Source organism: Histoplasma capsulatum, genomic scaffold, assembly GCF_000149585.1.
Source record: "Histoplasma capsulatum NAm1 scaffold_3 genomic scaffold, whole genome shotgun sequence".
NCBI lineage: Eukaryota > Fungi > Ascomycota > Eurotiomycetes > Onygenales > Ajellomycetaceae > Histoplasma > Histoplasma mississippiense.
The window spans coordinates 581,009-608,372 of NW_001813980.1; the positions used below are offsets into that span (position 1 = coordinate 581,009).

The window sequence follows — 27,364 nt, forward strand, 5'->3', positions numbered from 1 at the left end:
GTAAGCCACCAAACACGAAATTCTCGAGAGGACATATAATTGCCAATCAGGTGGTATTTGCCATCGCTTGCGAAAACCAGAATCCGAAGTTGATTTGACATTTTCAGAGTCTTCAATGTCAATCAATTGAAGGAACAATGGGCGCTGCTGAAACTTGGTATTATGGAGCGCATCATCGTTTCATTTATCCCATTAAAAGAATAGCCAGCAACAATACCAATAATTTGCAAATACGAACATGTCGGGAAGCCATTGTTTTCAGACTGCTGTCCTGGGCGTCTTCAAATGTTGATGTGAGTTTAAAGAATACATTGAAATATTCCAACGCTCTCACCAGGGGTCCATTCTGCGCAGTATGTACCCAGGTTATTCTCACTTATTGCACAGTATGTTTGAATGCTATCCCAGGGGATATGGTTGCGTAGCAGTGACCATGCTGAACGAAACGGGTCATTTAACCTTCACTCCAGGTGTTCTTGTTTCAATATGTTCAATTTTCATAATTTACTTTACCGGTGGTGTGATATATAGGTTATATCTTTCCCCATTGGCAAAGTTCCCAGGGCCGAAGTTAGCAGCCGCGACTCTATGGTATGAATTTTATTATGATGCTGTTCGCAGGGGCCGATACACGTTCAAGATTAAGGAGCTACATCAAAGATATGGTCAGTCTATCCTCGTCTAGCAACTCTCAGAAGACGGAGGGAAGCCTAACTTGTCTATCTCCCCAGGGCCAATCGTCCGGATTAGCCCATACGAATTACATATAGATGATCCTGACTATTACCGTGTGCTATATTCGTATAGCTCTCCGCGGGATAAGTACCCATATTATCTGAAACCATTCGGATTTCCGCTATCCGCCTTTGGAACGGAGAATCACTATCAACACCGTCGTCGTAGAGGTGCATTGAACCCATTGTTTTGTAATGGAAAAGTTGCACAACGTGAAGGTCTTGTCCATCAGCTTGTCCACAGACTTTGCCAATACTTGGAGCAATTCCGGGTCACTGGCAAGACAGTGCCACTGTCGCTTGGATATACATGTTTGGCGACGGACCTAATCGTTTCATACGTACTAGATGAAAACCAACAATGGCTCGACGCACCTGGGTGGCTTCCACATTGGAGGTGGGCGTTGCGAACTTTATCAGAAATGGTGATGGTATCTAGGCAGGTCACCTGGTTACTTGAAATTTTAAAACACTTCCCTCGAGCCTGGGTAGCCTCCTCGAACCCTGGTCTGGGCTTGTTTTTTGAACTGGAAGAACGATTTCGTCGTAAGATTGATGAAATACAAATAGACAGAGGTAGAGGCTCTCAGCGTGCGGAAACGGAAATATCAAAGGGATACACGTTGATCGACCAAATCCTTGATTCTAATTTGGAAGTTGAAGAGAAAACCCCTGAGCGAATTCTCCAAGAAATCCGATCTACAACAGCTGCGGGGATTGAAACAACGTCAAACGCGCTAACTGTCATAACATACTATCTTCTCGACAATCCAGACAAGCTCCAAAAACTTCAAAACGAGCTTTCCATTTTGGAAAACGGTGGCAATTCTGAGCAGCAAGTCCACGAGCTGGGAAAGCTTCCATACCTGGTTTGTCTCCTGATGTACGGAACCCAGATTGACAGAAGGTTAACTAACTCTTCGGTGCTAGACTTCGGTCATCCTTGAGGGATTGCGGTAATGATGGCCAGTGGAAAGTGACTTAAAGGATGCCATACTGCATACTGAAACTTGACTCCTAGGTTGTCGTACGGAGTAAGCACACGGCTGCAACGGAAGTCGCCTGAGAAAGCAATTCAGTACAAAAATTACTGTATTCCTCCAGGAGTAAGTAGACGGTGGACCAACTATCTTACTATTATTTGAACATCGACAAGACAGACCTTGCTCATGAGCCATTTCTCCCAATTGACAGACTCCCGTTGGAATGACATCGGTTCTCATGCACCACAATGAAGCCATCTTCCCAGACTCATGCAAGTTTGTTCCAGAGCGCTGGCTGGACCTGCAGGAACGAAAGCGACTTGAGAGATACCTGGTGTCCTTCGGGAAGGGTTCTCGGCGATGCGTTGGGCAACGGTTAGTTTAGCTCTTTTCCAAGAACGGTGCTTGGTTATGGCTCAAGCCAGTTTTAATCAGCAAACTCACCAATCTGATGCTTGCTCTACCATTTAACAGTCTAGCGCAGACGACACTGCTTATCGCAATCGCTACTATTTTCAGGACGTTTGAACTTCAGCTGTGGGGTACGCTAAAGAACGATATTGAGATTAGCCATGACCTTTTTGTCCCAAGGCCAAAGAACACGAAATCGATTGGTTTACAAGTCCGGGTCTTGAAGAAGTACTAGGAACATAGATTCCAGGGTCTTTTTGTATGTATGATGTCTGAGCATGTATGGAAAGGGGCACAGGGTCATGTGATTGCGAGCAACCTTATACTGGGCCAACTTCCGTACCTTCATCACATTTCTGCTGAACATGTTAAGAGTTAATTCCCAAATCGGTTGTTTTGTGCTTCAGTATTCGTTTAAAAAAAATGAGAACTTACATTGTCAAAGCAGCGGAATTGCTTGGAAGTAAGATACTGAGTTTTCGGTGAAGTCCTCACTTCATGAGCGCTAGTTAGTATTGACTACCAAAAATAACCAGATCAGAAGGGATAAACATGCTCTCCCATTAGCTTTATTAGGCTAAAGTTTGGTTTAAATGGCACCGGCTTCATTTTGAACTTCCACAAACTTTCAAAAACCTAAAGAACATGGTCCTTAGCTTGCTTCAAGTTGCTTGGAACACAGTTACTGCTTAGGGTGCCATTCTCGTGAACAATTATTAATACCCATTGCGGGGTGACATGGCTACACGTCAGAAGTATCTCGATAGCCTCTTATTTGGCCTTGGTACCCATAGATCCAATATTATTCTTGAGAACCAAACTAAATGCGGACATCAAATCCGTCGCTACGTCTTTGACTAATTCGCATTGTCGACTCTTGTCGAATGTTTTTTGCCCTGACGCTGGGCCATTCAGGTTTCAACATTGTCGGATTTAATATAATTTTCATTCGGGTAATTCTGACCTCGGTAAATATACCCGGTGGTGATATCGTAGTTTGTCGCAATCCTCAAGGGTCTGTCAACCGCAGTTTGTCTGTTGACTACAGTTTGCTTTTCAGGGATATTTGACGCCTAAAAGATTAATATATTTATTTAGACGAGCCCTGTGCCGGAAATGAAGCCCGATTTTAACTAGAGACCCAAGTCTAGTTCCAGAACGCATTCCGCATCCCCGTCAACTTCCGCCGAGTATATGGTAGGAATTGATTCGATTCGATTCTATTTCAAAGGGCGAGTTTTCGCAAGGTATCTGCCGATCATATTGATATTTCCCTGTTGATTTTCCCTAGCATCTATATGGCTTCTAAAAACATGGATGTGCCCACATGTTTCTTCCCCTGTTGTGTGTGTGGGGGTTGTGGTCGATGTCACAACATCTTCCTCTCCACACGCCTTGCTGTTTCTGATTTCCCATACCCGTTTCCATTTGAAGGCCTTTAATATGTCATATGGAATACTTGGCCAGCAGAGTGTTTCGACAAATGCGCATTGGTTAATCCGCCCAGTGGGCTGAAAACATCCAGGGTCTGGAAGAACTGGGCCGTTAGATCAATAACTAAAACTCAAGTATCGCACCTTTTACATTTTTCTTGCGTATATTCCAGAGAATTTTTTATATCCTTGACAGAACAGGCCACTCAAGTTTCATCGATCCCACTTTGGAGACTGTCGTGCGGATGGACATCCTTAAGGTTGTTTCAATATCTGTTGTGGAAACCTATGGTTTCCATATTTTTGATCAAGTCACCACATCATTCAGTCGGCAGGTCTTTTGGACCCTATTCATTGTTCAATATGTTGTTTTAAAGATCTATTGGATATGGATCTATCCGCTCATTGCGTCGCCACTACGTTCTCTTCCTGGCCCAAATGTTTGTGTGCATCGCTCTGTCAAAAGTGCTCATGGACAGAACAGCTAACTCTCTCCCTTGGTAGTTTACACAATTTCTTCTTGGTCAGACCTACAACCAAATCACCGCTTCCTGTCCGAATTCGATTGCCTTGGTATGGATGAAGAAATTTCCTGATGCGGATCTAATTCGATATTTTGCTCCAGGGAACCACGAAGTGGTTCTTGTCAATAGCCCAAGAGCATTCCGCGAGGTAACATTTACCCATGCGTATTCTTTCGCCAAACCAAGATTCTTTAAGCGTTTAGTAGGGGACATGATTGGAGGCGGTCTTTTTTTTGCCGAAGGCGATGTCCACAGAAAGCAGAAAAAGTTACTTGCCGGTATTTCGAGCCTCCATCCGAGCTGGACCTAGAGCTTACCCATTGCATTGGAGTTGAACTTCTGACTAACAATTTGAAGGTCCTTTTTTGAATCAAAACGTCAAGCACCTGCTACCCGTTTTCGAACAGAATGCTGATGAACTTTCTTCTTCCATCGAGACACTTGTTGTGGATAGTGAAACAGGAGCTATTGAAAGTAAGAACTGATGTCTGCAAGTTACAGTGGACAATGGTAATGTTTGGGCAGTTTCATGCTTGATATCAAAATCGTTACTTGATATAATCAGCCAAGCAATCCTCGGACTCGAGCTCGACAGCCATTCTATTGCCAGCGAACTTGGACGATGTTATCATACAATATTCAGCTCTACCACGATGTCCCGTGTTATGCTGTTTCTCAACACTTGTGTGCCGGTACGACGGCTTTTACCAGTGAAAACGAACCGAGAATATACTGATGCAACTATTGAGATAAAGCAAATTTTGAAGAAGCATGTACAACAGCGAACTCACGAAATAAGAAGTTTGTGGAGAGAAAGATTGAAATCGAAAAATAAAGACATATTAACACTAATAATTCAAGAACAACTGAAAAAAAGTGATGAATGCCCTGAAGATGAAATTGTGGACCATGTAAGCTCAACTTCTGTCAATGAATTCGACCTACGATCGAATATGGTTCTTTCCCTCCCCTTCCCCAAACCTCCTCTGCCCCCCCCCCTTTTATTTTCCAAAAAAAAAAAAAAAAAAAAAAAAAAAAAAAGGAATTTACTAACCCAAAAATGTAGCTCCGGACTTTCCTAGCTGCCGGTAAGTAAAGCATGTCTTCCATATTGAACCCGATAGCTAACAATGAGAAATAGGACTGGAAACTGTCGGAACCACCATGCTGTGGGCATTTCATGCACTGGCAAGCCACCAGGATGTACAAGATCGCCTGCGAAACGAAATTAACGCAGCGGGCGACGGGAAAGGTAGCGAGCTCAAGTATTCAGACATCTACAAGCTAGAGTTATTAGATCACTTTGTCAAAGAAGTTCTCCGCTGCTATCCTCCCTGTAAGTGCCTTCCTCACTAACCGATATGATGAACACTAATAGGTCAGGAAGAAAGCTGATGGTAGCTCCAATTTTAGCCACATGTTCCATGCGTGAAACCATACATAACGTTTCAATATGCGGCCAACTTATCCCTGCCGGCACACATGTCCTCATGTTTCCAATTATGCCTCAGTCTAACAGTATTATATGGGGTAGAGATCCGGAGAAATTTGATCCTGATCGTTGGAAAACTTTGCCAACTTCAGCTCGTGATGGATATACATTCCAAGCGTTCAATACCGGTCCGCGAGCCTGCCTAGGTAAATCTTTCGCAATGCTTGAGGTCAAAGTCCTGGTTATGAAACTCGTAGCGCGATGGAGGTTCTGCCATGTGTCAAAACCAGTAGTGTTGCAAAAGATTGGGCTGTTATTTAAACCCGCTAATGGGCTAGAATTAAAAATTGAATCTGCGGTTTTGACTTGATGCTCTTTTTTAGACCACTGTACATCTGTACTGTAATAATGAACGTAACTCTTAATAATAACCTTGGAACCGCGAGAGTTCGGCGGCCAATAATCCTCTCCTCTTGACAAGCTCGAGACTCAACAACAGCAACCATGCAACACCCAACATTACAGCCGGAAGTCGACCCCAACCCCGTCGTCTCCTCCTCCTCTTCCTCCTCCTCCTCCAACCCTCTTCCCGCACACCTAAACCCGGCCAATTACCCGCAGACCCGCTACTTCTCCGACTCAAACATCCATCTAGAACTAACCTACAACCCCCTCGACCCAACAAAGAGCCTCGCACAGATCCGCTCGCCCCACGCAGGTGCCAACGTCCTCTTCCTGGGCACCACCCGATCAACGTTCGACAACCGCCCCGTTGCCCGCCTCACATACACCAGCTACGCGCCCCTGGCGCTGCGCACATTGGAGAAAATCGCCCGCGGTGCAGTGACCAAATATCAGCTGTGTGGCATAAGTATATCGCATCGCCTGGGCGAGGTCCGGGTTGCGGAGGAATCAATTGCTATTGCCGTCGCTGCGGGACATAGGCGCCCCGCGTGGAGGGCTGGGGAGGAAGTTTTGGAGGAATGTAAAGCGGCAGTGGAGATCTGGAAGCGGGAGGAGTTTATTGGGGCTGGGGCTGGGGAAGGGGAGGGCGAGTGGAGGGCAAATCGGGACACAGATTCGCAGGGTAACTGTCGCGGGGATAAAGTGGCAGAGGGCTAAAACTGTACGATTGAGATGGGGGAGAAGTGCTGGGAGTTATGCTACTAATAAGTTACTGGCTATGATAGTTCTCTTCTCGTGATACCTTGCATATTCACGTCTTTGATTTTATTTGGGTATTGAGATTCGGATGCTCCTCCACTTCAGGGTAGAGGAGTGGGTGGGGTAGAATTCGGGTTAGCATTCTGGTTTGATAGGGAGGAAAGGGCATTGAACTCCCAAGTATGCAACCACGAGCTCTGTTGAATAGAAACTATATACGCCAATGTGTGTATTTCCGTCCCTGCGTCATTTTGAGTTGTATTAAAAGAATAAGCAGGTGGCTACGATTCCTTCATGGATTAGATTCTGCCCACACTAGGAAGAGATATCCCAATGCTAACAGTTTGTTAAGTAATGAGCAGAAGTATTTTACGCTATTAGTTCGATGCACTTACAACACCGCTGTGTACATAGAGATTGATCTAAAATATGGGTAGTAACTCTCCTTCATACTCTTCGTGATAAGCAAGAAGGGATACAACTATGTTGGTTTAGAACGAAAATGCGTTTTGAAAATAAAGCTTCGAAAACCGAGCGCAGAGCATCAAGACCTCGGCCAGTCGAGGAAAGGGTTGCCTGTCACATCCCACAATGTTCCATCCACAGCACGGTTACCAACCCACTCCTGGCATAATGAGATATCGTTGTCACTTTCCTGCTCCAGATTAGGCGGGATAGGTACTTCAACCGCCACACAAAAGTGGTCAGACTCAGACATCTGTACAGAAGCCTGACCAACATTATGACTCAACCAAGCACTCCTTAATCTCCCCAAAAGGGTATCTTTCGCCGCAGCATGATCGTCCTCGTCGAAGCTCAGATCATGACTAAAGCCTCGCTTAGTATTGATGACAACAACGCGCTTGAGTTTTGCCAAGGCTCCAAATCCAGCGAGGTCATTTGGGACTTGGTAGAACATCCCATCTGCACGCGGAAGGACCAGATGGGTCAGATTGGAACAGCGTTTGATACCCGCCACGAACGTAGCATCATCGACGCAAGCATTGTACATGGCAAGGCGCCGCAATTGTGGCCACGTGGGCCATACCGCGGGTTGTAGGTGGTGCTCATCCGTATCCAGATAGAGCTCATCTTGCATGGAGCAGAATTCTTCCAGGGCAGTCAAGCCGGAAAACGCTTCCCGAAGCACTGGACGTACGAGATGTTCATCATATTCCGGCCGGAGGTAACGCAATGGCAGATTGATAACGAGGCGGGTGAGTGTTCTCTTAATGTCGGAGAGCAGCAGGCTGACATTCTGTGCAATGCTGGGAAAATCGAGATTCTCTTGGGGGAAGGGGCTTAGGAAAAGTCCCTTGGGTGCTGCGGTTGTGAGATCAACTAGTGACCGTTCTCTGAGATGGATGAGCTTTGCTAAGCGATCACTGGACTCTATATATAGGCAGTGCTTCAAGAGAAGACCTTTTGCAGTGCCTGATGTAAGACGTGATACCAGCGTGAGGTTGAGCAAGGCTTTTGTCACCGGATGCGGGGCAGCGAACGCCACGGGAGGTGGAGATGGAATAAGGCATCTGATAATGTGCAAAATGAGTTCGTTTGGAAGCGCAGGCACTTCCATTTTTGCTCGGATCTTATCTCGAAAACTAGAGGAGAACCTCTGGAACCAAAACTCAACGGAAGTGACTTGAAAAGGAGGGGAGGGCATTCAAGCATGTATTGCACTATCCATGTGCAGTTCTGAGCTGGCTGGTTAAATTAAATTGTGAGAATACTCGACCGTAAAATACCGGCATATGTGCAAAGTACCCTGGATGCACTTCTGGTACTCCTCGTGCCCATAATGGGTCTCTTGACAAGGCTTGAAAATAGTGTTTTATGTTGTAGGATAACAGTTGTTTAACCCGTTCCATTGCTTCTGCAATCCATCCAAACAACTCATCCTTGGTTCACAGCGGTAAGTAGGATGCTCCTTGGGTAACACGTCTGTATTCATGTCGTCCCTTTTCCATAATACTCAGAAAGTGGAATAATAGCCAAGTGACCGGAGAATTTTGGCAGATTCTCTTGCTAGAATCTTTCGGCTGGATGTTTGCTTAGTCAGGCCTCGAAGCCAAACAAATACGATGCGCTCAAGTAAATTTTTTCTTTCCTTGATTCAACGGAACAAAAAGTGCCAATTGACGATAATGCTTCATCTACTAACTTCTTGAGGCAAAACGTCATAAGTCTTGAAAAACAAAAATGAAAATAAGCACTCACCTGTCCCGAAAACAATCATAACCTATTCTAAAAGCTACAAAAGCGACGCACGCACCATATATCTACGTGCACACAAAGTTCATACGTATATGCGCAGCTCGTTACGAGTCCCAGCCATGTTCTCCGTCATCCTCCCCAGCAGGCCCTGCCTCACCGATGTCGTCCCGCTCTCCTCAGACCCCACAGTCCCCGCGAACAACTTCGCATTCACATTTCCCGCTCTCCCCAAGTTTTCCCACATAGTCATCTTCCTTCTTCCAGGCGTTGTCTTACCGGCTGACACCGCAGCAGCAGTATACATCCAATTCCCCAAAGACCTCATCCTCAACCCCAACACCGGAACCGCTGCCCCTCCCCTCTCATCGTCCGCCACGAATACGGACCCGGAATTTAAGTTCCTAGGCGCAATTGCCAATGAGAAGCCATCCGCAATCTTCAAAGTCAACTTCCCTTCCGCGCGGCGGCGTACTGAGGCTGAAGAAGAAGATGATATGATGGATGAAGGCACTAGTGTCACTCCTGCTAACACAGTGGATATAAACCCCAACGCTACAATCACACTGGGCATCACCATCGAACCCGTGCAGGCCGTTGCATCAAAGATCGCAGACCTCCAGAACCAGAACCAGAACCAGACCCAGCTGCAGATGTCGTCGTTCCCGTCCACAACGGACCTACTCAAATTGTCCACAGGACAACAGGGTGCAGCGATGGCTAAGTGGGCACCATCATCAGTCTCAGCAAAAACCCTCGCAAAGCAGATTATTGGAAATGCATTTAACTATTTGGCTAGCTTTGCAGTTTCAGACCCTAGGGTGCCAGGTGAGGAGGTTGTGCCATTAAGAGTGTTTAGAGATTGGTGGACAAAGTTTGAAAATAGGATTGATGCAGACCCTGGGTTTTTAGAGAGGGTGGATGCTCCCTAGGCCCTAGGCTTTATTGTTCTCTATGTGTGTGTTTGGGTTCTGAGGTCTGTGGTTACAGATCACAGATGATGACATTGCAAAATTTCACCTCATATGCATGAACAAAAGATATCCATAGTGTTTTGTTTATTTATTGCTCTGATCTGCGATCAGGACTGTTCGGGAGCTGCAGGCAAAAATCGACATTGAAAACCTATCACAGTTATTTCTACCAACAAACGGCTATATATTTAAATGCTACTGGTGGTATTGAAGCATCTATGAACGTGGAATTTAAAAACCAGAAATATAACAAGGGCAAGGATGTATGCAATGTTCAGCAGAGCAAACCGGCTCTTACAGCAGCTCAGTCATTTCTACGCAGCGTCGTGACTTTATATTAAATACCAGTACCCACTGCTATATTGCACGTTCAAATTCGACATTCTTTTGTTTCCATCATCTCATTATCATATTGAATAATTACTATTCCTCACTTTGTATGCTGGTGTACTGCTCTTTTATTCTCCTTTATTATGTATGTACGTACTGAACAGTATTCGCAGCCAAATTTCTGATGCACGGTAACGCTAAACCAGATAACGTTAATACAGGGGTTGGGAAAAACTACGGGGAGTACTCGGCCCTTGAGACGTGCATCCGGTCTGGGTTTCCGCAACTCTTCCACCTGGTTGGAATACGCGGAAGGGCAATGGATACACTTCAGTCCCTCTTCGACCTGTATAGCGACTGCACACCGAGCCAATTGCTCACTGCGCTGCTTGGAGCTCTTCTTGCCGTTTGGACGCTCAAGCAGGTCGTGTTCAGAAGCGAAGCCGGCCCCGTTGAGTATCAAGTGCCAATCCCCACTGAGCTAACGGATAAATGGGACCCAAAGACGTGGGATGATGTTAGTGAAAAGGATAGAGATATTTTGGAGTGTCAGGCAAACGGGGTAAGTTTTGCCCTGTTGAAATAGAAGTGCTATTCCAAAAATAACTTTCTTGAAAACCGGTTGTGTGGACGCACTTATTAGTATCACTGATATATATTTTCTATTCAATCTAGAAATGGAACAATGAGAAAATCCTTAGTTATTGCCCAGCTGATGGTCGTATACTCGGAGATGTAAACCATGGAATTAAACCAGCAACGAAACAGGATATCGATATCGCCGTCAAACGAGCGGAAGCTGCCCAGTTGGGATGGCAGCATACAACCTTTGCTGAGAGGAGGAGAGTATTAAAAACACTGTTGAAGTGCGCATGCGAGTCCCAACCACTGTACTTTACAGCCATATTTTTTTTTCAGCAACTAATGGTTTGTGCCACTTTGCAGATATCTTCTTGAACATCAGGATGAAATCGTTTCCGCATCTTGTCTGGACTCCGGAAAAACAAAAGTTGATGCCGCATTTGGCGAGGTCTTGGTTACCGTCGAGAAGCTGAAGTGGACTATTGACCATGGAGAAAAATCCCTCGCGACTGACCGTCGCCCGACAAATCTACTTATGATATACAAGAAGAACACTGTCCGTTATGAGCCTCTTGGAGTCATCCTCGCCTGCATATCATGGAACTACCCATTTCACAACTTGATCTCTCCGGTTATTAGTTCCATATTTGCTGGAAATTCTATCATCATTAAACCCTCCGAACATACAGCCTGGAGTTCCCTCTACTTTTGCGATGTCATACGAGGAGCGTTGGCAAGTTGTGGACATCCGGAAGATCTAGTTCAGACCGTCGTTTGTCTTCCCAAGGAAGCAGATAGTTTGACATCTCATCGTGGCGTGAACCATATCATTTTCATTGGCTCCCGACAGGTTGCGCACCATGTCTGCAACTCAGCTGCCAAGTCACTCACTCCTGTTACGGTGGAGCTCGGTGGAAAAGATCCGGCTGTCATTCTCGACGATCCAGCCACCGTCAAGGACATTGCTAGTATTACCTCTATCCTCATGCGGGGCGTCTTTCAATCCGCTGGCCAAAATTGTGTTGGAATTGAGCGCGTCATCGCACTCCCAGGAACCCACGACAAAATCTTGGAAGCGATAACCCCTAGAATAAAAGCACTCCGTCTCGGATCCGTGCTCTTTGAATTGAGGGAATGTTCAAAGAACCCTGGGCGAGGACTCTCAACTCCTGACATGGGAGCCATGGTTTCTCAGGGAACATTCGACAAGTTGGAAACATTGATCGCCGAGGCGGTCGAACAAGGAGCGCGTCTCATCCACGGCGGCAAACGCTATAAACACCCAAAACACCCTCTTGGGCATTATTTCACACCTACGCTTCTAGCCAACGTGGACACTACCATGCGGATCGCAAGCACCGAGCTTTTTGCACCTGTTTTCCTCCTCATGCCGGCAAAAGACGTTCCCGATGCCATCAGAATCGCAAATTCCACAGAGTTCGGTCTAGGAGCGAGCGTTTTTGGGCACAATCGAAAGGACGTCGAGAAATGCGTTTCGCAAATCAACGCCGGGATGGTTTCCGTGAACGACTTTGCCACGTACTATGCTGTGGGGCTGCCATTTGGCGGAGTGAAAGGCAGTGGATATGGCCGATTTGGCGGAGCAGAAGGGTTGAAAAATTTGTGCAATATGAAAGCTATTTGTGAAGATCGGTATCCTTCAATTCAGACACATATACCACCGCCTCTCGATTACCCGATTCAAAAAGGGGATGGGTTGAAAAAAGATGGACGGGGAGCGTGGGAAATGTGCAAGGGGATTGTAGAGACAGGGTATCAACCATCCCTTGTGGGTAAGGTGAAGGGTGTGGGGAAAATTTTGAAGAATCTATGATGATCAGCGAAGTGATCCAAGACAGTTAGTTCTACGCCTTTGAAGGCTAGAATGCTTCATTGCACTGTACAATGCCAATGGTAATGTTTTTTAAAGCCACATTTTAATAACTAATACAACCCAACTAATTGGGATTAATTTCATTCAGATATTTATTTTCAGAAATTATTTTCATGACATACAAAAAGTCTTATTAAAGCAATGCATGGGTGGAAATGGGACATAACGAACACTCGGTACTCAAGCATGCAAAAACCTCATCGCAGTTCCTCAATAATCAAAACGATACCAACCCTACAGTTTTCTCTCAACACTTGCAAAGCCAAAAACAGTCGTTGCTTCGTCAATGCATGCCAAGGTGACCAGAATGGAATGGTGCATTTAATCATCAAGATTGAATGCACTATTTCCATCAGTCTGTACGGCCCTCCCCACCTCCGGCTCAATTCCACTCCTCTTAGACAAAAGAACCTCACTCTAAACCCTCGTCCTCGTTAATCCGTGCCGGCGTCTACCGGTGGTATGCGTTGCCAGGCCCCCCCTTCTCCTCCTGGAGCAGCCGCCGCAGGTCAGACAAGAGATTATAGCGTTGAATATGGACACAATTCCGCTGACGATGGAGGTGAGAATAGCCCCAATGGTACTGGTGATAGCCATGAGACAAGCCCCTATGGATCCCAGAACACCTTGGATCTATTTACCAAGGAGATCCGCGTTAGACATTATTTGAACCCCGTTGTTGCGTGGCCAGTCAGGGAGGATTCACTTACGCAAGAAACAACAGCGCCCATCGTGAAGATATGATGGTTCTTGTAAGTTTTTTTTTCTTCTTTTCGTCTCTCTGGAGAGGATATGCTGATGGATTATAAATTTAGGATATATGGGAAGTCAATCTCCTCTCCTGTTTTGTGTAGTATCTGTAGGCCAGAGCGAGGTAGGTTATGGGATATTAAGTTGGAGATTTAAATGTAGAATATTCGATAGTTCCTCCGGACCTGAGATAGCGGAAGTCTACTCCAGTATATATACGGATTCTTCTGATCACAAAACCATGATTTTTCAACAGCTACCCGAACTTATGATGTCGTTTCTTACCCTATGTCTAAGGATAAACCCTTAGCAAAGAACTACGCTGAGTTCGGGTCCCTTGATGATGTATCCCAAATAGGAAAAATCAAGTTAACACCAAGTTAAAATTCAATTGTGACGTCACGCTGACATCACCGCTAGTTTTTTTGGGAAATTCCATTTTGAGAGCGCTAAGCGAAGTCGGTGTGCACAAGCAGAACTACCCCGTGAACACACTCGAATATATTTTTATCTTTTTGCTTTGTTTTGGTTCTGTGGGGATGAAGAACGCCTGGCAGGGTTGGTAGATTCCCTATAGAAGTTTAAATTTCTATACATGTTAATCGAATCAACCGGGGAAAAACTGAATGACTGACGATAGCCTGACTCCGATAAGGGTCAGGGGTAAGCGACATAAGAAGCCACTCTTTCCGGACAAAAAGGTGGCACGACAAGGACGAACGCATGCTGGTAATGAATATCAGGCAGGTCACCTTCCCGCTAAACCAGCCAAGAGAAAGTTGCGGGAAAAGACCAGCTCCCGCAATGACAAAAGGAATAAGCGTGGGCGTTCGAAGAGCAGCCACCTTGAAGCTCTCCCAGCAGAATTGATCGAGAAAATCTTCCTTGATTCACTAGAGCTCAATTTAGCACGGGCATCACCACATTTTGGAACCATACTCTCCAGGAAGCGAATCTACAAAATCTTAACGTTTCTTGCCTTCTTCAATGATTATAGACCTGGGAGAGATAACATACCCCCCGGGTATCTCTCAAACATCCTCCGGCCCCTGAAATACGTTCCTTTGGACTTTGATACACAAAAGGCGCTCCAGAATGATGTGATTGGTTGTCGGTGGTTCAATCTATCTCTTCTCAAAGAATGCCAGCGTGATATGTTTTCCACAATATTGCAGACGCGCATATTTGGTCCCTCACTACTTGGACAGTCGATGGTGTTGGATTCCGCAGCAAGAGATGTTTTGAATCAAAGCCTTGATGAGAACCCAACGCACTGGAGCATGACCTTTCGAGGAACTGACAAACACAATAATCAATGTGTTTTGAATATTTGCCCTCCAACGGTCTCTTTTACTCGTAACCGACTCGGGACTACGCACTATTTACCAATGGCTGTTTGGACAATTCCCGACAAATTCTTTGCAAAACAGCCGTGGACAGAGGAAAAATTCTGTCTTCTACATCACCTCCTCATGGCTTCTCCCTATGGTCTCCTTCCAGATAGGCTGGAAGCGTTTTACCCTAGTCCATCGTCGTTCGACATTTCACGAGAGAGAATACAGGAATGCATTCACATCGCCATCATGGAGGAAAATATTTGGATGCTTTGTGAATTACTGGCTTGCGATGAAAGGGCATATCAGGCTCTTAATGGAGGTGACATTTTCAGGTATGAGATACGCGGTGAACATTTCATAGCTGCCGTAAACCGATCCGAGAACCCAGGCCTTCTTCAGATTCTGTTACGTGCCCACGCGGAGTCGATACCATATGATGACCCGGACATTACAGCGTGGGCACTGAGGCAAGCGAATCATGGGTTCGGTCGATGGCTCCTGGGCTATCTCATTGAAGTGCCATCTCGAAGGCAGTGTGGAGTCACGCTCTTCACAGGCGGCTGGAATTCACGTCGCCGCCGTGGCGGACGTGATTATCCAAATGATCCAGGATGCTCCATTTGGTGGGCCGATTTTGAAAGATATGCAGGTCAAAACAATCTTATTTAGTGAGCACTGCTAAACTCCGGTCTCCCATGACATGGTTATGACATAAAAAATGATCGTGGTCACAGCATAATCTTTCTCTTTCAAATATAAATGCATTAGTCATTTCAGTTCTCAACAAAAACTGATCTAAAATATTGGATTTAAGAGTGCAGAATTTCAAGAGCATTAGGAAGATATTGTGTATAAAAGCCGGGGATGAGTATCGATTCTAAATGAGAAAATGGTCTCTCATCATCATGATCGAGTCCATTTTTTTTACTTAGCCCTGCTCATCTGCATCAGCACTGCTTCGAAGAATACAGGATGGAGCAAAATGTACGTGTACAATACATCCACATTAAGATTTGAATTCTGAGCCTCGGCCGCCTGTTAACGGCAACGGTGTGGCCCAATGTTCTGTTGACGATACCACACAAACGTAGAGCTGCCAGTCGCGCGTCATGCTGTGTCCCATCAACTAGCGATGTTCCTTAGCCCATTCCCTAGAATTTTTACATACTGGTATTTTCAGCCGAAAATAGAAAATCTACCTATTCCTCTAATTTTCATTTTTGCGTATCTGTACCTTTTTCCAAGCCTCGCCATGCAGCCAGAACCATAACCCAGCCGCCCTTGCAGCATCAATAAAAATCCCGGGCCACCCACCAGCCAGGCCGAGACCTCTTTGATATACCCAGCCCGCATGCTCTCAACAGCGTTTTAAGAGAGCCAATGACGAGAGGCAACAAATGCGTTATTATCCCGCATGTTCTCCGTACACATACGTATACGTATGCAACAAGTACTGGTATTTCATACGTTCCTCAAGGGATGGCTCGTATTTTCGCTTGCCATGCACGCAGCACTGCGAATGATTTTTTTTTTTTTTTTTTTTTTTTTTTTTTTATCGACTTCCATTTCATCCAAGCCAGCTGGTTAGCTTTTTATACTGATTCACTAACTACTAGTATATCTTCGCGATGCAAAAAAAAAAACAAGAAATGAAAAAGGGGAGAAACGGGGGGAAAAGACAAGGAAAGACATTTATTTAGATATATATGATAGATATATAACATGAGCTTCTCCAAAAGGAGGCGATATCATCCCACTCCCATCCATTTGATAAAAAACACTTTTGGCTTTAACTTCTACATCAATTTATCATTGCAGAATCGTAAAATTTCATCATTGGAACGACAGGAGAAATCCCTCAGCCGTAAATGAGAAAGGAAAGAGAGGGGAGAAAAAAAAAATAAAATAAAATAAACCAAACCAACCCTAAACCAACCCACATTAACTGCGACTTGAGTAAAATTTAACTTCCAAAGATTTCCCTTTTCCTCTCCCTGTGTTCATATCTCGCCATGAGGGCTTTGATATTGTGGTCCGCCGGAACCTCCCCCTTGCGATCTGTGAACAAAATCCTCAAAAATGGATCATCGTCCGACGAGCCCGCATTTCTAGCAGCTGCGTGATAATGCGTCCGGCGAGCCGGCCACGGAAACGCATATCCATAATTCTTAGCACGGATGTGCATGCCCAGTATGTGCTTGAAGGTCTCTAGGTCACGCGCATCAATCACCTGTCGTAACACAGCCTTGGAACGCTCGCGTCGTTCGTCTTCGTCGATGTATGCTTCTGTAGATAGCAGGGTGAGGAGTTCCAGTTTCTCGGGCGTCCAGGGTGGGCGCAGGAGGCGATCAGGCATCCGGCAGGGTTCACGGATACTGCATGAGGGGAGACGGAAGACATCTGTCTCTTGTAAGATGGGACTGCGTTCGCGGATCTGGACGGAACCGAAGTTGAACCAGATGGCTACTTTACGCGATTCTCCGTGCGTGGCGCGGGGTATTGTAGCACCCGCGCTAATGCTCACGCTGGCGTTAGTGATAGGTGTGGGTGCTGGCGTTAGAGACGTGAATATAGATGATGTTGAGTGGTCGTTCTCCGGCTGTATCAGTTTGTGTTTGGGTGGTGCTAGCGGTAGTCGGCCCTCGACAGTGAGATCACCACTACCCCGGCTCCCTGGGGGTCTGGGGTCGAAGCGGTCCATGGACTGCCAGTAGGGCTTGAGATTTTCCAATTTCTGGCGATCGGCGCAGGATATTATAAGGTCTTTGCACTTTTGGCGGATAACATGTTCTACGTGCTCCCGCTGACATTTGCGCATGAGAGATAAGGTGCACCACCGGCATTTGAGGATTTCGGTTTGAAGAGAAGCTCGTTGCGAATTAGAGAGAGAGAAGTAGTCGAGTGGAAGGTAAGGTTTTGTGAAGAAGCCAGTTCGGGCAGACTCATTGTTGCTGCTGAATGCTAGGCGGATGAGCCAGGTATGGATGACGTCGTTGGACAAAGCGTGGGCGATGGGGAGAGACGCGCGAGGGAGATTAATTTCTAGACATTCAAAAAAGATTTTTTGGATCAACTCGATCGGGAGTCGTTCCAAAGGCGCTTTTCGCAGCGAATGACGCCGGTACTGATGATGTCCCGGACTATCAGCACTGGGCCTGGGCGAGCCCCCTATTGTCGGATTCATTGGAGGCAGTTGCCCGAAAACCACGCAACCTCTGACCGCGGAGATGGGATGTCGTGCAGAGACATCCGCCAGGAATGTCTTTGAACAGTTTTATCCGTTTTGTATCCAGTGAGGGAAAAAGGCGCAAGCTTATGCTGAACGTCTCAGAACAGCTAATTCCGGCGGTCAAGTCACTGCGCCGTGTTGATGAGCCAATGCAATGGCTTATTGCCTATCAGAACGCATTACTTTCACCATTCAAAGTGTCGCAGGGGAAACAGTTGAGCAAAAGAATCGAATCAGAAGCAGCGTGGGAAGTCGGTTTTGAACTCCGTGTATGAATTTGCCTTTGCGAAATGCGATATTTTTATAATTTTCGTCCGCCTCCGTAGAAAGGGACCGAGAGCGTTCAATGAAAGCGGATCGGACTTCGTTGAAATGTAGATCCTAGTCTGTTTTGCATGTATGGCGTATTATTGAAGTACCCAGGCTTGTTGTTGCGTATTTTGCCTTCATATCAATTGAAGTGACAGGATATGACTAGTGCTAAGAAGAGGGGGGATTAGCCCAATATGTAATCTGTACGGAGTACTTTAATCAATATATAAATTTGTATCCGGGTCGTCCACCAGCCATTTGCAGGGTGCAGAACAAGTGATCGGGATATAAGATACCTGCTGGGGATGCAGCATTTTTAAAACCCACGAGTTTTCATTTCCATGTACACTTTGCCGGAGGAATGCGACGCCATAAAAACGGGCGCTTGAGCGGGCTATACGTATCATATGCAACCTCTGCACAACCCGTGCTGTATGAGCGGGAATGACCTTCCTTATCAAAAGCTGATCGACCCAGAAAATGTTTATATATATCTGCGGCCATGTTGACGCATCCACGCCTGCCCCTCCAAACCCATCCGTCCCAAGCGAGGGGCGCCACCTTTTTGAAAATGGGAAAAAAAGCAAAGAGCACGGGAGGGCAACGGGACGAATAAGCATGCAAATGGCTGTGGAGACTTTGATTTGCGTAATCTGACATCCTTGAATTCCTTCGCTAGGGCAGGGTTGAGGGACCCAGAGAGATTTCTGAAGAGAGCTTATGACGACGAAAAAAAGGGTAAATTTTACTTGGTTCCCCCAGGATTTCACCCTCTTCTTGTCCGGCTGGATTGATCATGGACTGGGCGGTTCATGGAACCACCCAAGGCTATGTCTGTTTAGAGTTGGATAGTAAGTTTTGGACGAACAGCCACAACTCAGTGTACACCACCCATGTCGCAGTGAACGCCTGCTCAGCGACTGAAGGATGATGCCGAGACTCCTCCATGAATAGTGGTATCCAAAGTATCCGGGCCGTCGAAACAAGGATGCGCATCGGGCTCTTGAGCCAGCGAGATGGCTGAGCCGTTTTGAACGGGCGGCGTCTCAGTCTTGGGCTGCTATTAACCTATCACCTAGCGGTCGGGCTGTATACTGTACTTGTGATTGGAGCAAGCCATGATTCCCCCCCACGCGGATGGGTGAAAGTACCTCAGGATCGCATACCGCCTATTCAGAGACGACCTCTTTTAGTATCGTTATTGTTGGACCTGGTATAGTTGACCCCGGCTGCTGGGACGGAGCATTTGCCAGACCCCAAAGAATGGTTCATCAGCCGCCCTACGAACCTGACTGTCGGGTCCAGCTGCGTACTATGTAGGTTGGACCGTTCTGCTGGGAATCCGACAGCCAATTCGCCTTTGTTCGCAGCAAAAATGCCAGTTGAGGTTCCAGTGAGGGGGGCGAAAAAAACCTCTCTTGCCCTGAAGAATCCGTCCAGGCGGGATTTCAAGTGGCCAACACCGAATTTTCCACATTTCGATGATTGGCGGGTGTGAATGTTAGTAACTTTGGGGTTTTTGTAAATAACTACCCTGTCTATATCGCAAGCGTAACCTACACGGAGCGGTTTTCTCTTCAAGGCGGAAACTTTAAAATCCCTTCAAGCAAGCTTCAGGAGGACGTTGATGATAATTTCTCCCTCCAAGACTCCTAAAGAATTTGGCAATCAGCAAGGGCCCTGTTTAGGGGAACTATTTGACCCCACAGCATGCCTAACTAAAGCGCAATTTTATTTACTTCCCGTTAGGACCACGTTTACGCCTCGGCCTACAGTTGGATATTTCATCAATCTTACTACATGCAGCAAGGCTCTTAGCACGTCTCTGTGCGTCGCTCCATTGGAGAAAAGAAATTTCCCTTTGAACGGAAAGCGGAATGGACTGTTTTTTTTTTTTTTTTTTTTTTTTTTTTTTTTTTTTTGTGTCGTTGACCGCAGGCTTCGACATATCGCTGCCTTCATCTGAGCGACACATTCAACTCTGCAACGGATGTTGCTCATGGAATTCAGATTTCATACGGGGACGATCACGCAATGGATGGATTTGGGAAAGCCTCGTCGTATCGTTTACAAACCGAAAATGAGAGGCGGGTTCCGGTTCATAATTGTCTTGGGGCGCTGAGACGCATTCGTGAATATCTTGCGAGCGGCATGCCAAACTCGTAAGACTGTGTATCCTCTTGCATTCGTTCGAGCCGCGTGGCATTTGTCGGGATCTCGTTTAAGTCCAACTGGAACCGTGTTCTATATACAGTATATATATATATCTTTATCAAGATGTGAAAATAAATATAATGGAAGACTCAACACAGATCACAAGGAATTGTTCCCTATTGCGAAAGGGGCGCAAATAAATCCAAAGTAAGTTGCCATATTGGAGATGACAGCCTCAAATGCCCTCCGGGCTAGCCCCGTGAAGCAAAGATGGATTTGAGGCGATAGCGGGGCTAATTCTGCGATATAATATACCCATACACCCCGGGAAGAAGTATTGAGAATCAGCTGGGTATACTCCATGTAGTTGGGTCACTACGAGGGATGCTTGTTTCACACGATCGTTGAATATTAGAAAAAAAAAAATAAATAAATAATCAGTATTAATGATAATTCGAGGTTCTTGTAATAATTTTATTATTACGAAGTGCAGGTTCGTCTAACAATTGTTAGTTGATTGTTCCTGCTTTCCCGCCGAAGCCCTGACGGCGCCCAAAAAATAAATGAATCAAGCCAAATAAAATCGTCGTTGACTCTTTTGACTCTTCAAAATCGATATGCAATCTCCCCCAATCCCCCTTTCCTCTCTCCATTCATTCGTAGTTCTGCATATCATATGTGCTCATAACATTAAGGCCGCTTCGTGCGGTTCAAAATCGCAAGACATCACCACTAGGCAGAAAATCACAGAACGATATAATCGCATGACGCAATATCTAAGCGATGATATTAGTTGCTTGTTTTCCAGAGGAATGGCGAGGAAACGCAATCATAGAAGAAAAGGAGGCAAAAGTGTATCAGATATAATTTTGCCCTGTCAAAGGCGGTGATCATCAATGTATAGACTATGTTGACCGTCGTGATAAAATTGTGAAGAATCATCATGAAATAGTTGGGGGGAGGGCAGATAAATGGAAACAGAAGGTAAGCAGAATTACACACCTACATTGCAGAAGACTCTTACCCTAGCTGAAACTACTCAACTGTAGTGTGTCTTGCTCAGAGTTAGTGTCAGAACGGTAGTTTTCTTCACATAATGGCTGAACGTAGTCAAATCAAATCAGGTATGAGACGGTATCGTCTTCGTCGACAGAAGCCAACTTGGACATATGCTTGTCTATTTGATGTCATATATCATCATGAGGATATAAGGAGAGTTGCGGTTGATGCGACGTACGGTCAGTGGTGGGACTAAAAACACGCCTTGTCACCAGTCCAGCAGGCGCCTGCGTCAAGAGAGAGTTAGTGGGAGACCCATGAAGGAAATTGGATATTTTATTCAAATGGACAGATTATTTTCAGAAAAGCATGAATGGTATTAAAAAAAAAAAAAAATTGTCTGCATCGAAAACTCGAATAAGACTCGTCATCTAGGGAATCATCATAGAATGGATACGGATAGGAAGTAAAACTTGAAATGTTCGCGTACACACCTAACACGTCTAGATTTCTAGCCATATTTGCAATATACTCACCGGTTCTACAATGTTGAGGGAAGCATTAGAAATGAAGCTAGATATCGAGTTGTTCATAGCGGAAAATAGATAATAGAATTGAAGAATCAGTGGGCGAGGTTTTCTAGGCCTGCCACAAAGGGCATGTCCATCATAACCGGGTTGTGATATCAACACCGTCGGAGCCCAGTGCCATTCATCCTGGAAAGTATAGGTGGTGGGATGAAAGGAAATTGTGGCTAGGGCTCATACAGGGTGGAGCTCGTAGCTCCCATTAGGGTCAGCAGAAACTATTGTCTTCTGGGATCAGAGGCCCCACAAGCTCATCTATTGACAAGTTGACAGGTTAGCGGATGTCATCGAATTTCGATATATATTGAGGAAAAGTAAACGAGTTTGTTGAATCAGTAATAGCCATTTTGTATCGTCAAAAACCCGAAGGTCTCGGCCGGTAATTTCCAGCGTATATTATACAATAAATAATCATCATAGGAGAGTGATTTGAGTGCGATCTGGACAGGAGAAAGAGCGTACCATTGTAATTCCAGATGCGATGGGTTCGTGGTCAACGCGCTGTTGATCCTGTTTCAAGGTCAGCCTGAAAGTTTTCCAAAACAATAGTAGAGCCATAATCTCAAGGAAGAAACGAAAATAAATATAATATATCAGTCTGACGTGCAAAGCAGTTTCACACCCCTGAAGGGGTCAAAGACTCTAGTTTATGCGGTTGTGCTAGATCATCACCAAAATGGAAGATAAAAGCAGGCTTGATGACCAGAGGGAAACATACCAGGTATGTGGTAAGTAATTACAACACACGACAAGAGCCGAAGAAGCACATGCACAGCTTTAGCAGAGCCATATGGATTCTCCAGGCCCAATTGTTGGGGGAGCATCGGTTGAGTTCAACAGTCGATGTTGGGAGAGGAAGCTGAGAGAAAATAAAAAATTCGAGCTTTTCAATGGCGCCGCATACCAAGACACCTTTCCTGATACGGTTTAACTTACCACTGGCTCCTGGAGGTTAGTAATTCTCACCGTCCAGGATTTGAGCTTCATTGATTTCCCCCAACATCCACGAGTCAAGTATTAATTATCACGTAGTATTAACTAACTACTGAATTAGGAGTCAATGTAATTATATTTCAAGTCACTTTCCGCTACCACTGTAGCTTGTAGCGGTCAACCAGCTCCAGGAGTAAAACAAAACGGTCCCAGAACATTCAAGGAGGGGCAAGCTTAAGCACAGCGTCAACTCACCCACCCAGAGCGACGTTCACCCCTCATACGGAGTACTCCGTACATTGGGCGGCATTCTCTTCAAATCAATGACTATTAGCCCATTTCCCCTTCCTGAGCCTGGCCGTTTCGAAATTATCATGAAGTGTAATTTAGCTGACCACCACCACCACCACCGCGGTTCACCCGCACCAACCTTTTCGTCGGTTGCTGACAATATGATGATTAATTTCCAGATTTGCTTTCATCATGAACTCAAAACCGGCCGCAGGTGGGGAGAGCCGGCCGGACAGGCTCCGAAAATAACCCGGATGAGCTAGAGTGGTCGTTCCCGTTGGAACCATCGCAGATGCACCAGGCTCATCATGGCGGGGTCCTGAATTGTATCGCGATGAGGAACGGCCAGCAGAGTATTATTGAGTAGGGAGGACAATACACCGGTGGGGTGCACCACAACACAGGCTACAACAATACATACATCGTAGGAGGAAGCAGATGCGGTCCCTGTCCCTGTCTCTGTCCCTGTTCTCCTGGTTTCGTGTGGTGGTGTGGGAGTCCGGTTGTCCACGGTAACGGACTGGGTTCTTGCTGGGGACGGTTTGCCTGGGTTTTCCGCGCTACATGAAACCTCGGGCGGCCGTCTCCATCTGTATATAAAGGAGGCAACTAACTACGCCGGGATAACAATAATAATTGGATGTCAATTGACCATCTGACGCTGCTCCGAGGTCTGTCTGCTTTGCCCTTTGGCCTTTATTCTTTACTACATCATCCAACTTTTCCAGTTCGTTGCGATTCTCCCTTCCCCTCCTCATTTACCCGGGCATAACACTCTTCTTTATTCCATCCATTCCCACAGACAGCTAAATTTGTTTACATTCGTTCTCCGAATTACTGTCTCTTATCCCTTCGTCCCATCTCAGTCTCAATACTTGTGTGTGTGTGGGTGTCTCTGTGTTTCTATTCTTCCAACAGATACTATAGATCTTTTTAGACAAAGAAAAGCTATCACCAAGCTCCTCCTCACTTCCCGACCTTTTTTCGTCCGCCCAGAATATACCGGAAAGAAATTCGTCAATATGGTCGCTGCAAACGGCTCCTCTAATCCGCCCGTGGGCCAGGAAAAGATCAACACCGACATCATCTCTCTCACACGCTTCCTGACAGAGGAGCAATCGAAACACCCTGAAGCAACGGGCGACTTCACGTAAGTTGATACATTCCGCCTCTTGTCAGGAGGGCTGAATCAGATTAAACTCCCCCTGGATTTGCGATTCAGTTCTAACTTAGTGAATGATCTTTTTTCACAGCCTTCTTTGCCATGCGCTCCAGTTCTCCTTCAAATCCATCTCGTACTACATCCGACGCGCCACTTTGATCAACCTTACCGGCCTAGCAGGTTCCTCTAATACTACCGGTGACGACCAGAAGAAACTGGACGTCATCGGAAATGACTTGTTCATCGCGGCCATGCGCGGATCAGGCAAGTGCCGCATCCTTGTCTCCGAAGAGGAGGAGGAAGCCATCATTTTCAACGAGAGCCCCGATGCGCGATATGCTGTTGTCTGCGACCCGATTGATGGCTCCTCTAACCTCGACGCGGGTGTGTCCGTCGGTACCATTTTCGGCATCTTCAAGCTCCCAGACGAGGTTCTGGGCCCCAACAACACCGTCACGGCCAAGGATGTCCTCCGTCCCGGCACTGAACTCGTCGCCTCCGGCTTCACCATGTACGGCGCCTCGGCTCAGCTTGTCATTACCATGAAGGGCGGCACGGTCAATGGCTTCACAATGGATGCCTCTCTGGGCGAGTTCATCCTGACTCACCCCAACATGCGTCTCCCCGCCAAGCGCGCGATCTACAGTGTCAATGAAGGAAACTCCTTGTACTGGGATGATTGGGTGCTCGAGTACTTCAAGGACCTGAAATACCCGGCTGACGGCAAACCGTACAGTTCCCGATACATCGGCAGCATGGTTGCTGATGCGTACCGGACACTGCTGTACGGAGGAGTCTTTGCATACCCCGCCGACAAGAAGAGTCCCAAGGGCAAACTGCGCATCCTGTACGAATGTGCGCCTATGGCCTTGGTGTTTGAGAACGCGGGAGGCCAGGCGCTTAATTCGAAGATGGAAAGATTGCTTTCCCTCTCCCCAGAGCATATCCATGACCGCAGTGGCGTCTTCTTGGGCAGCTACGACGAAATTGAGAAGGTGAAGGCGTTCCATCAGAAGTATGCCAAATAAGTTGGGTGGTTTTCCCCCCTTCGTTTTTCTCTCCTTTCTTCCAGATGTTTTAATCCAGCGTTGCCCAACAACTTTTTATTCAATTTTTATTTTTATTTTTATGTTTATTTTTGGCTTTCTCGTTCCGTCTAACTTCCATCATATTGAGAATGACATTTTGCACAGAACAAAATGTTTCTATAAATGTAGCTAAGCTAGCTCGTATATTCTTCATGTAAATAGCACCTAGCGATAATGAGATATACAGATACACCTCTCTCTGATATTCTCCTCTAATTCTCCCTAGGCAGTGAATGATCTCCTTGGACAACCGAAGGCCAATCCTAATTGGAGAAACCAAAGGTTTGTGGCGTCTCTCAGCTCATTTCTCGGGCTACCTAGGGACTGACAATCCATGCACATGACTAGTTGTTTAGTTAACTAACTATTTCACATTGTATGACATCATCCAGGAGCTCTGATAACGAACTAGTTAGTTAAACGTACGAATTATGTATCTATCCACTTTGGTTTTCCGACCTCGCAGCCTCCGGTTACATGTCACTAGATATTGCCCCAAAGCAAATGGGGGCTTGAATATAAATAAATGATATATTTGCGTGAGTGTCCGCCGTTCACTGCTTGCGGCGGCGGCGGCGGAGGAGGGATGCTGATTACTCCTTGTTGTCGAATGGGGTGGTACAAAGGGATGATGATTGCCCGGCTCAGCATGGGGTTGTGGTATAATGTGATAATACGCTTTTGTTTTGCACTGCTCCCAATAGAGCTCACGAAGCTAACATTTCCTGTTTGGATTTGAAGAACTTAATGTACGCAGCCTATGTGCAAGTACGTGCTTTCATATGCTGCGGGGATTAAGTATTTAAGTAAGATAAATGCATTTCATTTCGTTCAGTTCGCAGCGATGGATACAAGAGCACAAATCTCTTCTATGATCTTCCATCCCCCATGCATTATCAACATATCATATCCAAGCCCTTCCGCGCTCCATAGTTCGATGCCATTGTAAGTAGCAGTCATTTCGCAGTCCTTTCAACGTCAGTAACGAAACCCCGAATATATAACCACCTTCAAATTAACACCTAAAGTTAAGTTCCGTATAAGGAGCAGAGCAGAAGCTTTCCTTTTTGAGTCTATATATCAGCCTCGAGGAACCAAGGCTGAAATGGCATTTTGGGGCCAGCTGCCCAAGCAAGAAACTAGGCTGATAATATGTTTCTGGCATCCAGGCCCGACAGGTGGAAGTATGGCCCACAGCGCCATCCCATCCCGATATTCGAACCGTTAGATTATGATGTACGACGAATCTCAGTATGAAGAAGAAAAAAAGTATAAAATAAAAAGCGTTGTCAAACAGGTTTGGCACATTCAACCGAGTAGTTTCATCAGAAGGTGGGAAGTTCCTAAAGCCAATGGTGCCCATCTCCCTGTCAACACCATCTGGCATTGATTTGGCCCGTCGGATCGGCCTTAAAAACGGCGTGGAAAATTGTGAGAATTGCTGCCGTGCATCCAGATGGGCGTAGCTCAGGGAGAAAAAAAACATCATCATGTGCTTGTACCCTGACCCCCGAGCGATGACTGAATCTTATTCCCCGCTGTTCTGTATTGTTCGTCGATTACCTGGAGGCACACCTCCGCTTATTCATGCGATATTCATTGGCTGTCATTGTCCTCAGCGCGACCAGCTTGGCCTGGGGAAAAGAGGCAGCGGGAGCACGCTAGACTATATATCGACTAGTGGCCTACTCTGGCTGCGGATTATCTTGGAAACGATCTCGTCATAGAATACCGGGTAACTTACAGCCCGTAATGTTATGGATGCAATACCTCGGCCGAGTGTGGTCTGTGTAGCTTGGGAAGGGATGAAGATGGTGACGACGAATAAACCCGCCGCCGTTCTGCTC

At 46.1% G+C, this 27,364-nt stretch overlaps 14 protein-coding genes across 14 annotated transcripts; 7 read left to right on the forward strand and 7 right to left on the reverse strand.

The window, feature by feature from the left end:
* Window positions 1–137: 137 nt before the first annotated feature.
* Window positions 138–2,363, forward strand: HCAG_03309 (predicted protein; the record flags this gene model as incomplete). The annotated part of the gene is made up of 7 exons (XM_001541162.1): window positions 138–157; window positions 532–591; window positions 808–1,603; window positions 1,665–1,690; window positions 1,756–1,840; window positions 1,929–2,092; window positions 2,192–2,363. 7 exons carry the CDS (start codon window positions 138–140, stop codon window positions 2,361–2,363), a joined length of 1,323 nt encoding a protein of 440 aa, XP_001541212.1.
* Window positions 2,364–2,899: 536 nt separating this feature from the next.
* HCAG_03310 (predicted protein) lies at window positions 2,900–4,298 on the reverse strand (the record flags this gene model as incomplete). Its single annotated transcript, XM_001541163.1, has 4 exons — window positions 2,900–3,030; window positions 3,093–3,201; window positions 3,547–3,639; window positions 4,107–4,298. The coding sequence occupies 4 exons, from the start codon at window positions 4,296–4,298 to the stop codon at window positions 2,900–2,902; spliced, it is 525 nt and encodes a 174-aa protein (XP_001541213.1).
* Window positions 4,299–4,738: 440 nt separating this feature from the next.
* Window positions 4,739–6,639, forward strand: HCAG_03311 (predicted protein; the record flags this gene model as incomplete). Its single annotated transcript, XM_001541164.1, has 5 exons — window positions 4,739–4,777; window positions 5,152–5,173; window positions 5,227–5,421; window positions 5,499–5,723; window positions 6,017–6,639. 5 exons carry the CDS (start codon window positions 4,739–4,741, stop codon window positions 6,637–6,639), a joined length of 1,104 nt encoding a protein of 367 aa, XP_001541214.1.
* Window positions 6,640–6,996: 357 nt separating this feature from the next.
* Window positions 6,997–7,693, reverse strand: HCAG_03312 (predicted protein; the record flags this gene model as incomplete). The annotated part of the gene is made up of 3 exons (XM_001541165.1): window positions 6,997–7,017; window positions 7,077–7,103; window positions 7,301–7,693. The coding sequence occupies 3 exons, from the start codon at window positions 7,691–7,693 to the stop codon at window positions 6,997–6,999; spliced, it is 441 nt and encodes a 146-aa protein (XP_001541215.1).
* A 1,324-nt stretch (window positions 7,694–9,017) lies between these two features.
* On the forward strand, window positions 9,018–9,827 carry HCAG_03313 (predicted protein; the record flags this gene model as incomplete). Its single annotated transcript, XM_001541166.1, has 1 exon — window positions 9,018–9,827. One exon carries the CDS (start codon window positions 9,018–9,020, stop codon window positions 9,825–9,827), a length of 810 nt encoding a protein of 269 aa, XP_001541216.1.
* A 556-nt stretch (window positions 9,828–10,383) lies between these two features.
* HCAG_03314 (predicted protein) lies at window positions 10,384–12,615 on the forward strand (the record flags this gene model as incomplete). The annotated part of the gene is made up of 3 exons (XM_001541167.1): window positions 10,384–10,761; window positions 10,875–11,065; window positions 11,145–12,615. 3 exons carry the CDS (start codon window positions 10,384–10,386, stop codon window positions 12,613–12,615), a joined length of 2,040 nt encoding a protein of 679 aa, XP_001541217.1.
* A 477-nt stretch (window positions 12,616–13,092) lies between these two features.
* Window positions 13,093–13,406, reverse strand: HCAG_03315 (predicted protein; the record flags this gene model as incomplete). Its single annotated transcript, XM_001541168.1, has 2 exons — window positions 13,093–13,308; window positions 13,386–13,406. The coding sequence occupies 2 exons, from the start codon at window positions 13,404–13,406 to the stop codon at window positions 13,093–13,095; spliced, it is 237 nt and encodes a 78-aa protein (XP_001541218.1).
* A 1,407-nt stretch (window positions 13,407–14,813) lies between these two features.
* Window positions 14,814–15,431, forward strand: HCAG_03316 (predicted protein; the record flags this gene model as incomplete). The annotated part of the gene is made up of 1 exon (XM_001541169.1): window positions 14,814–15,431. One exon carries the CDS (start codon window positions 14,814–14,816, stop codon window positions 15,429–15,431), a length of 618 nt encoding a protein of 205 aa, XP_001541219.1.
* Window positions 15,432–15,768: 337 nt separating this feature from the next.
* On the reverse strand, window positions 15,769–16,115 carry HCAG_03317 (predicted protein; the record flags this gene model as incomplete). The annotated part of the gene is made up of 2 exons (XM_001541170.1): window positions 15,769–15,874; window positions 15,997–16,115. The coding sequence occupies 2 exons, from the start codon at window positions 16,113–16,115 to the stop codon at window positions 15,769–15,771; spliced, it is 225 nt and encodes a 74-aa protein (XP_001541220.1).
* A 610-nt stretch (window positions 16,116–16,725) lies between these two features.
* HCAG_03318 (predicted protein) lies at window positions 16,726–17,946 on the reverse strand (the record flags this gene model as incomplete). The annotated part of the gene is made up of 1 exon (XM_001541171.1): window positions 16,726–17,946. The coding sequence occupies one exon, from the start codon at window positions 17,944–17,946 to the stop codon at window positions 16,726–16,728; it is 1,221 nt and encodes a 406-aa protein (XP_001541221.1).
* A 1,432-nt stretch (window positions 17,947–19,378) lies between these two features.
* HCAG_03319 (predicted protein) lies at window positions 19,379–20,406 on the reverse strand (the record flags this gene model as incomplete). The annotated part of the gene is made up of 4 exons (XM_001541172.1): window positions 19,379–19,472; window positions 19,592–19,859; window positions 20,043–20,072; window positions 20,379–20,406. The coding sequence occupies 4 exons, from the start codon at window positions 20,404–20,406 to the stop codon at window positions 19,379–19,381; spliced, it is 420 nt and encodes a 139-aa protein (XP_001541222.1).
* A 1,147-nt stretch (window positions 20,407–21,553) lies between these two features.
* On the forward strand, window positions 21,554–21,712 carry HCAG_03320 (predicted protein; the record flags this gene model as incomplete). Its single annotated transcript, XM_001541173.1, has 1 exon — window positions 21,554–21,712. The coding sequence occupies one exon, from the start codon at window positions 21,554–21,556 to the stop codon at window positions 21,710–21,712; it is 159 nt and encodes a 52-aa protein (XP_001541223.1).
* A 565-nt stretch (window positions 21,713–22,277) lies between these two features.
* Window positions 22,278–23,030, reverse strand: HCAG_03321 (predicted protein; the record flags this gene model as incomplete). Its single annotated transcript, XM_001541174.1, has 3 exons — window positions 22,278–22,298; window positions 22,506–22,553; window positions 22,980–23,030. 3 exons carry the CDS (start codon window positions 23,028–23,030, stop codon window positions 22,278–22,280), a joined length of 120 nt encoding a protein of 39 aa, XP_001541224.1.
* Window positions 23,031–24,289: 1,259 nt separating this feature from the next.
* Window positions 24,290–25,457, forward strand: HCAG_03322 (fructose-1,6-bisphosphatase; the record flags this gene model as incomplete). The annotated part of the gene is made up of 2 exons (XM_001541175.1): window positions 24,290–24,417; window positions 24,521–25,457. 2 exons carry the CDS (start codon window positions 24,290–24,292, stop codon window positions 25,455–25,457), a joined length of 1,065 nt encoding a protein of 354 aa, XP_001541225.1.
* Between the last annotated feature and the right edge of the window lie 1,907 nt (window positions 25,458–27,364).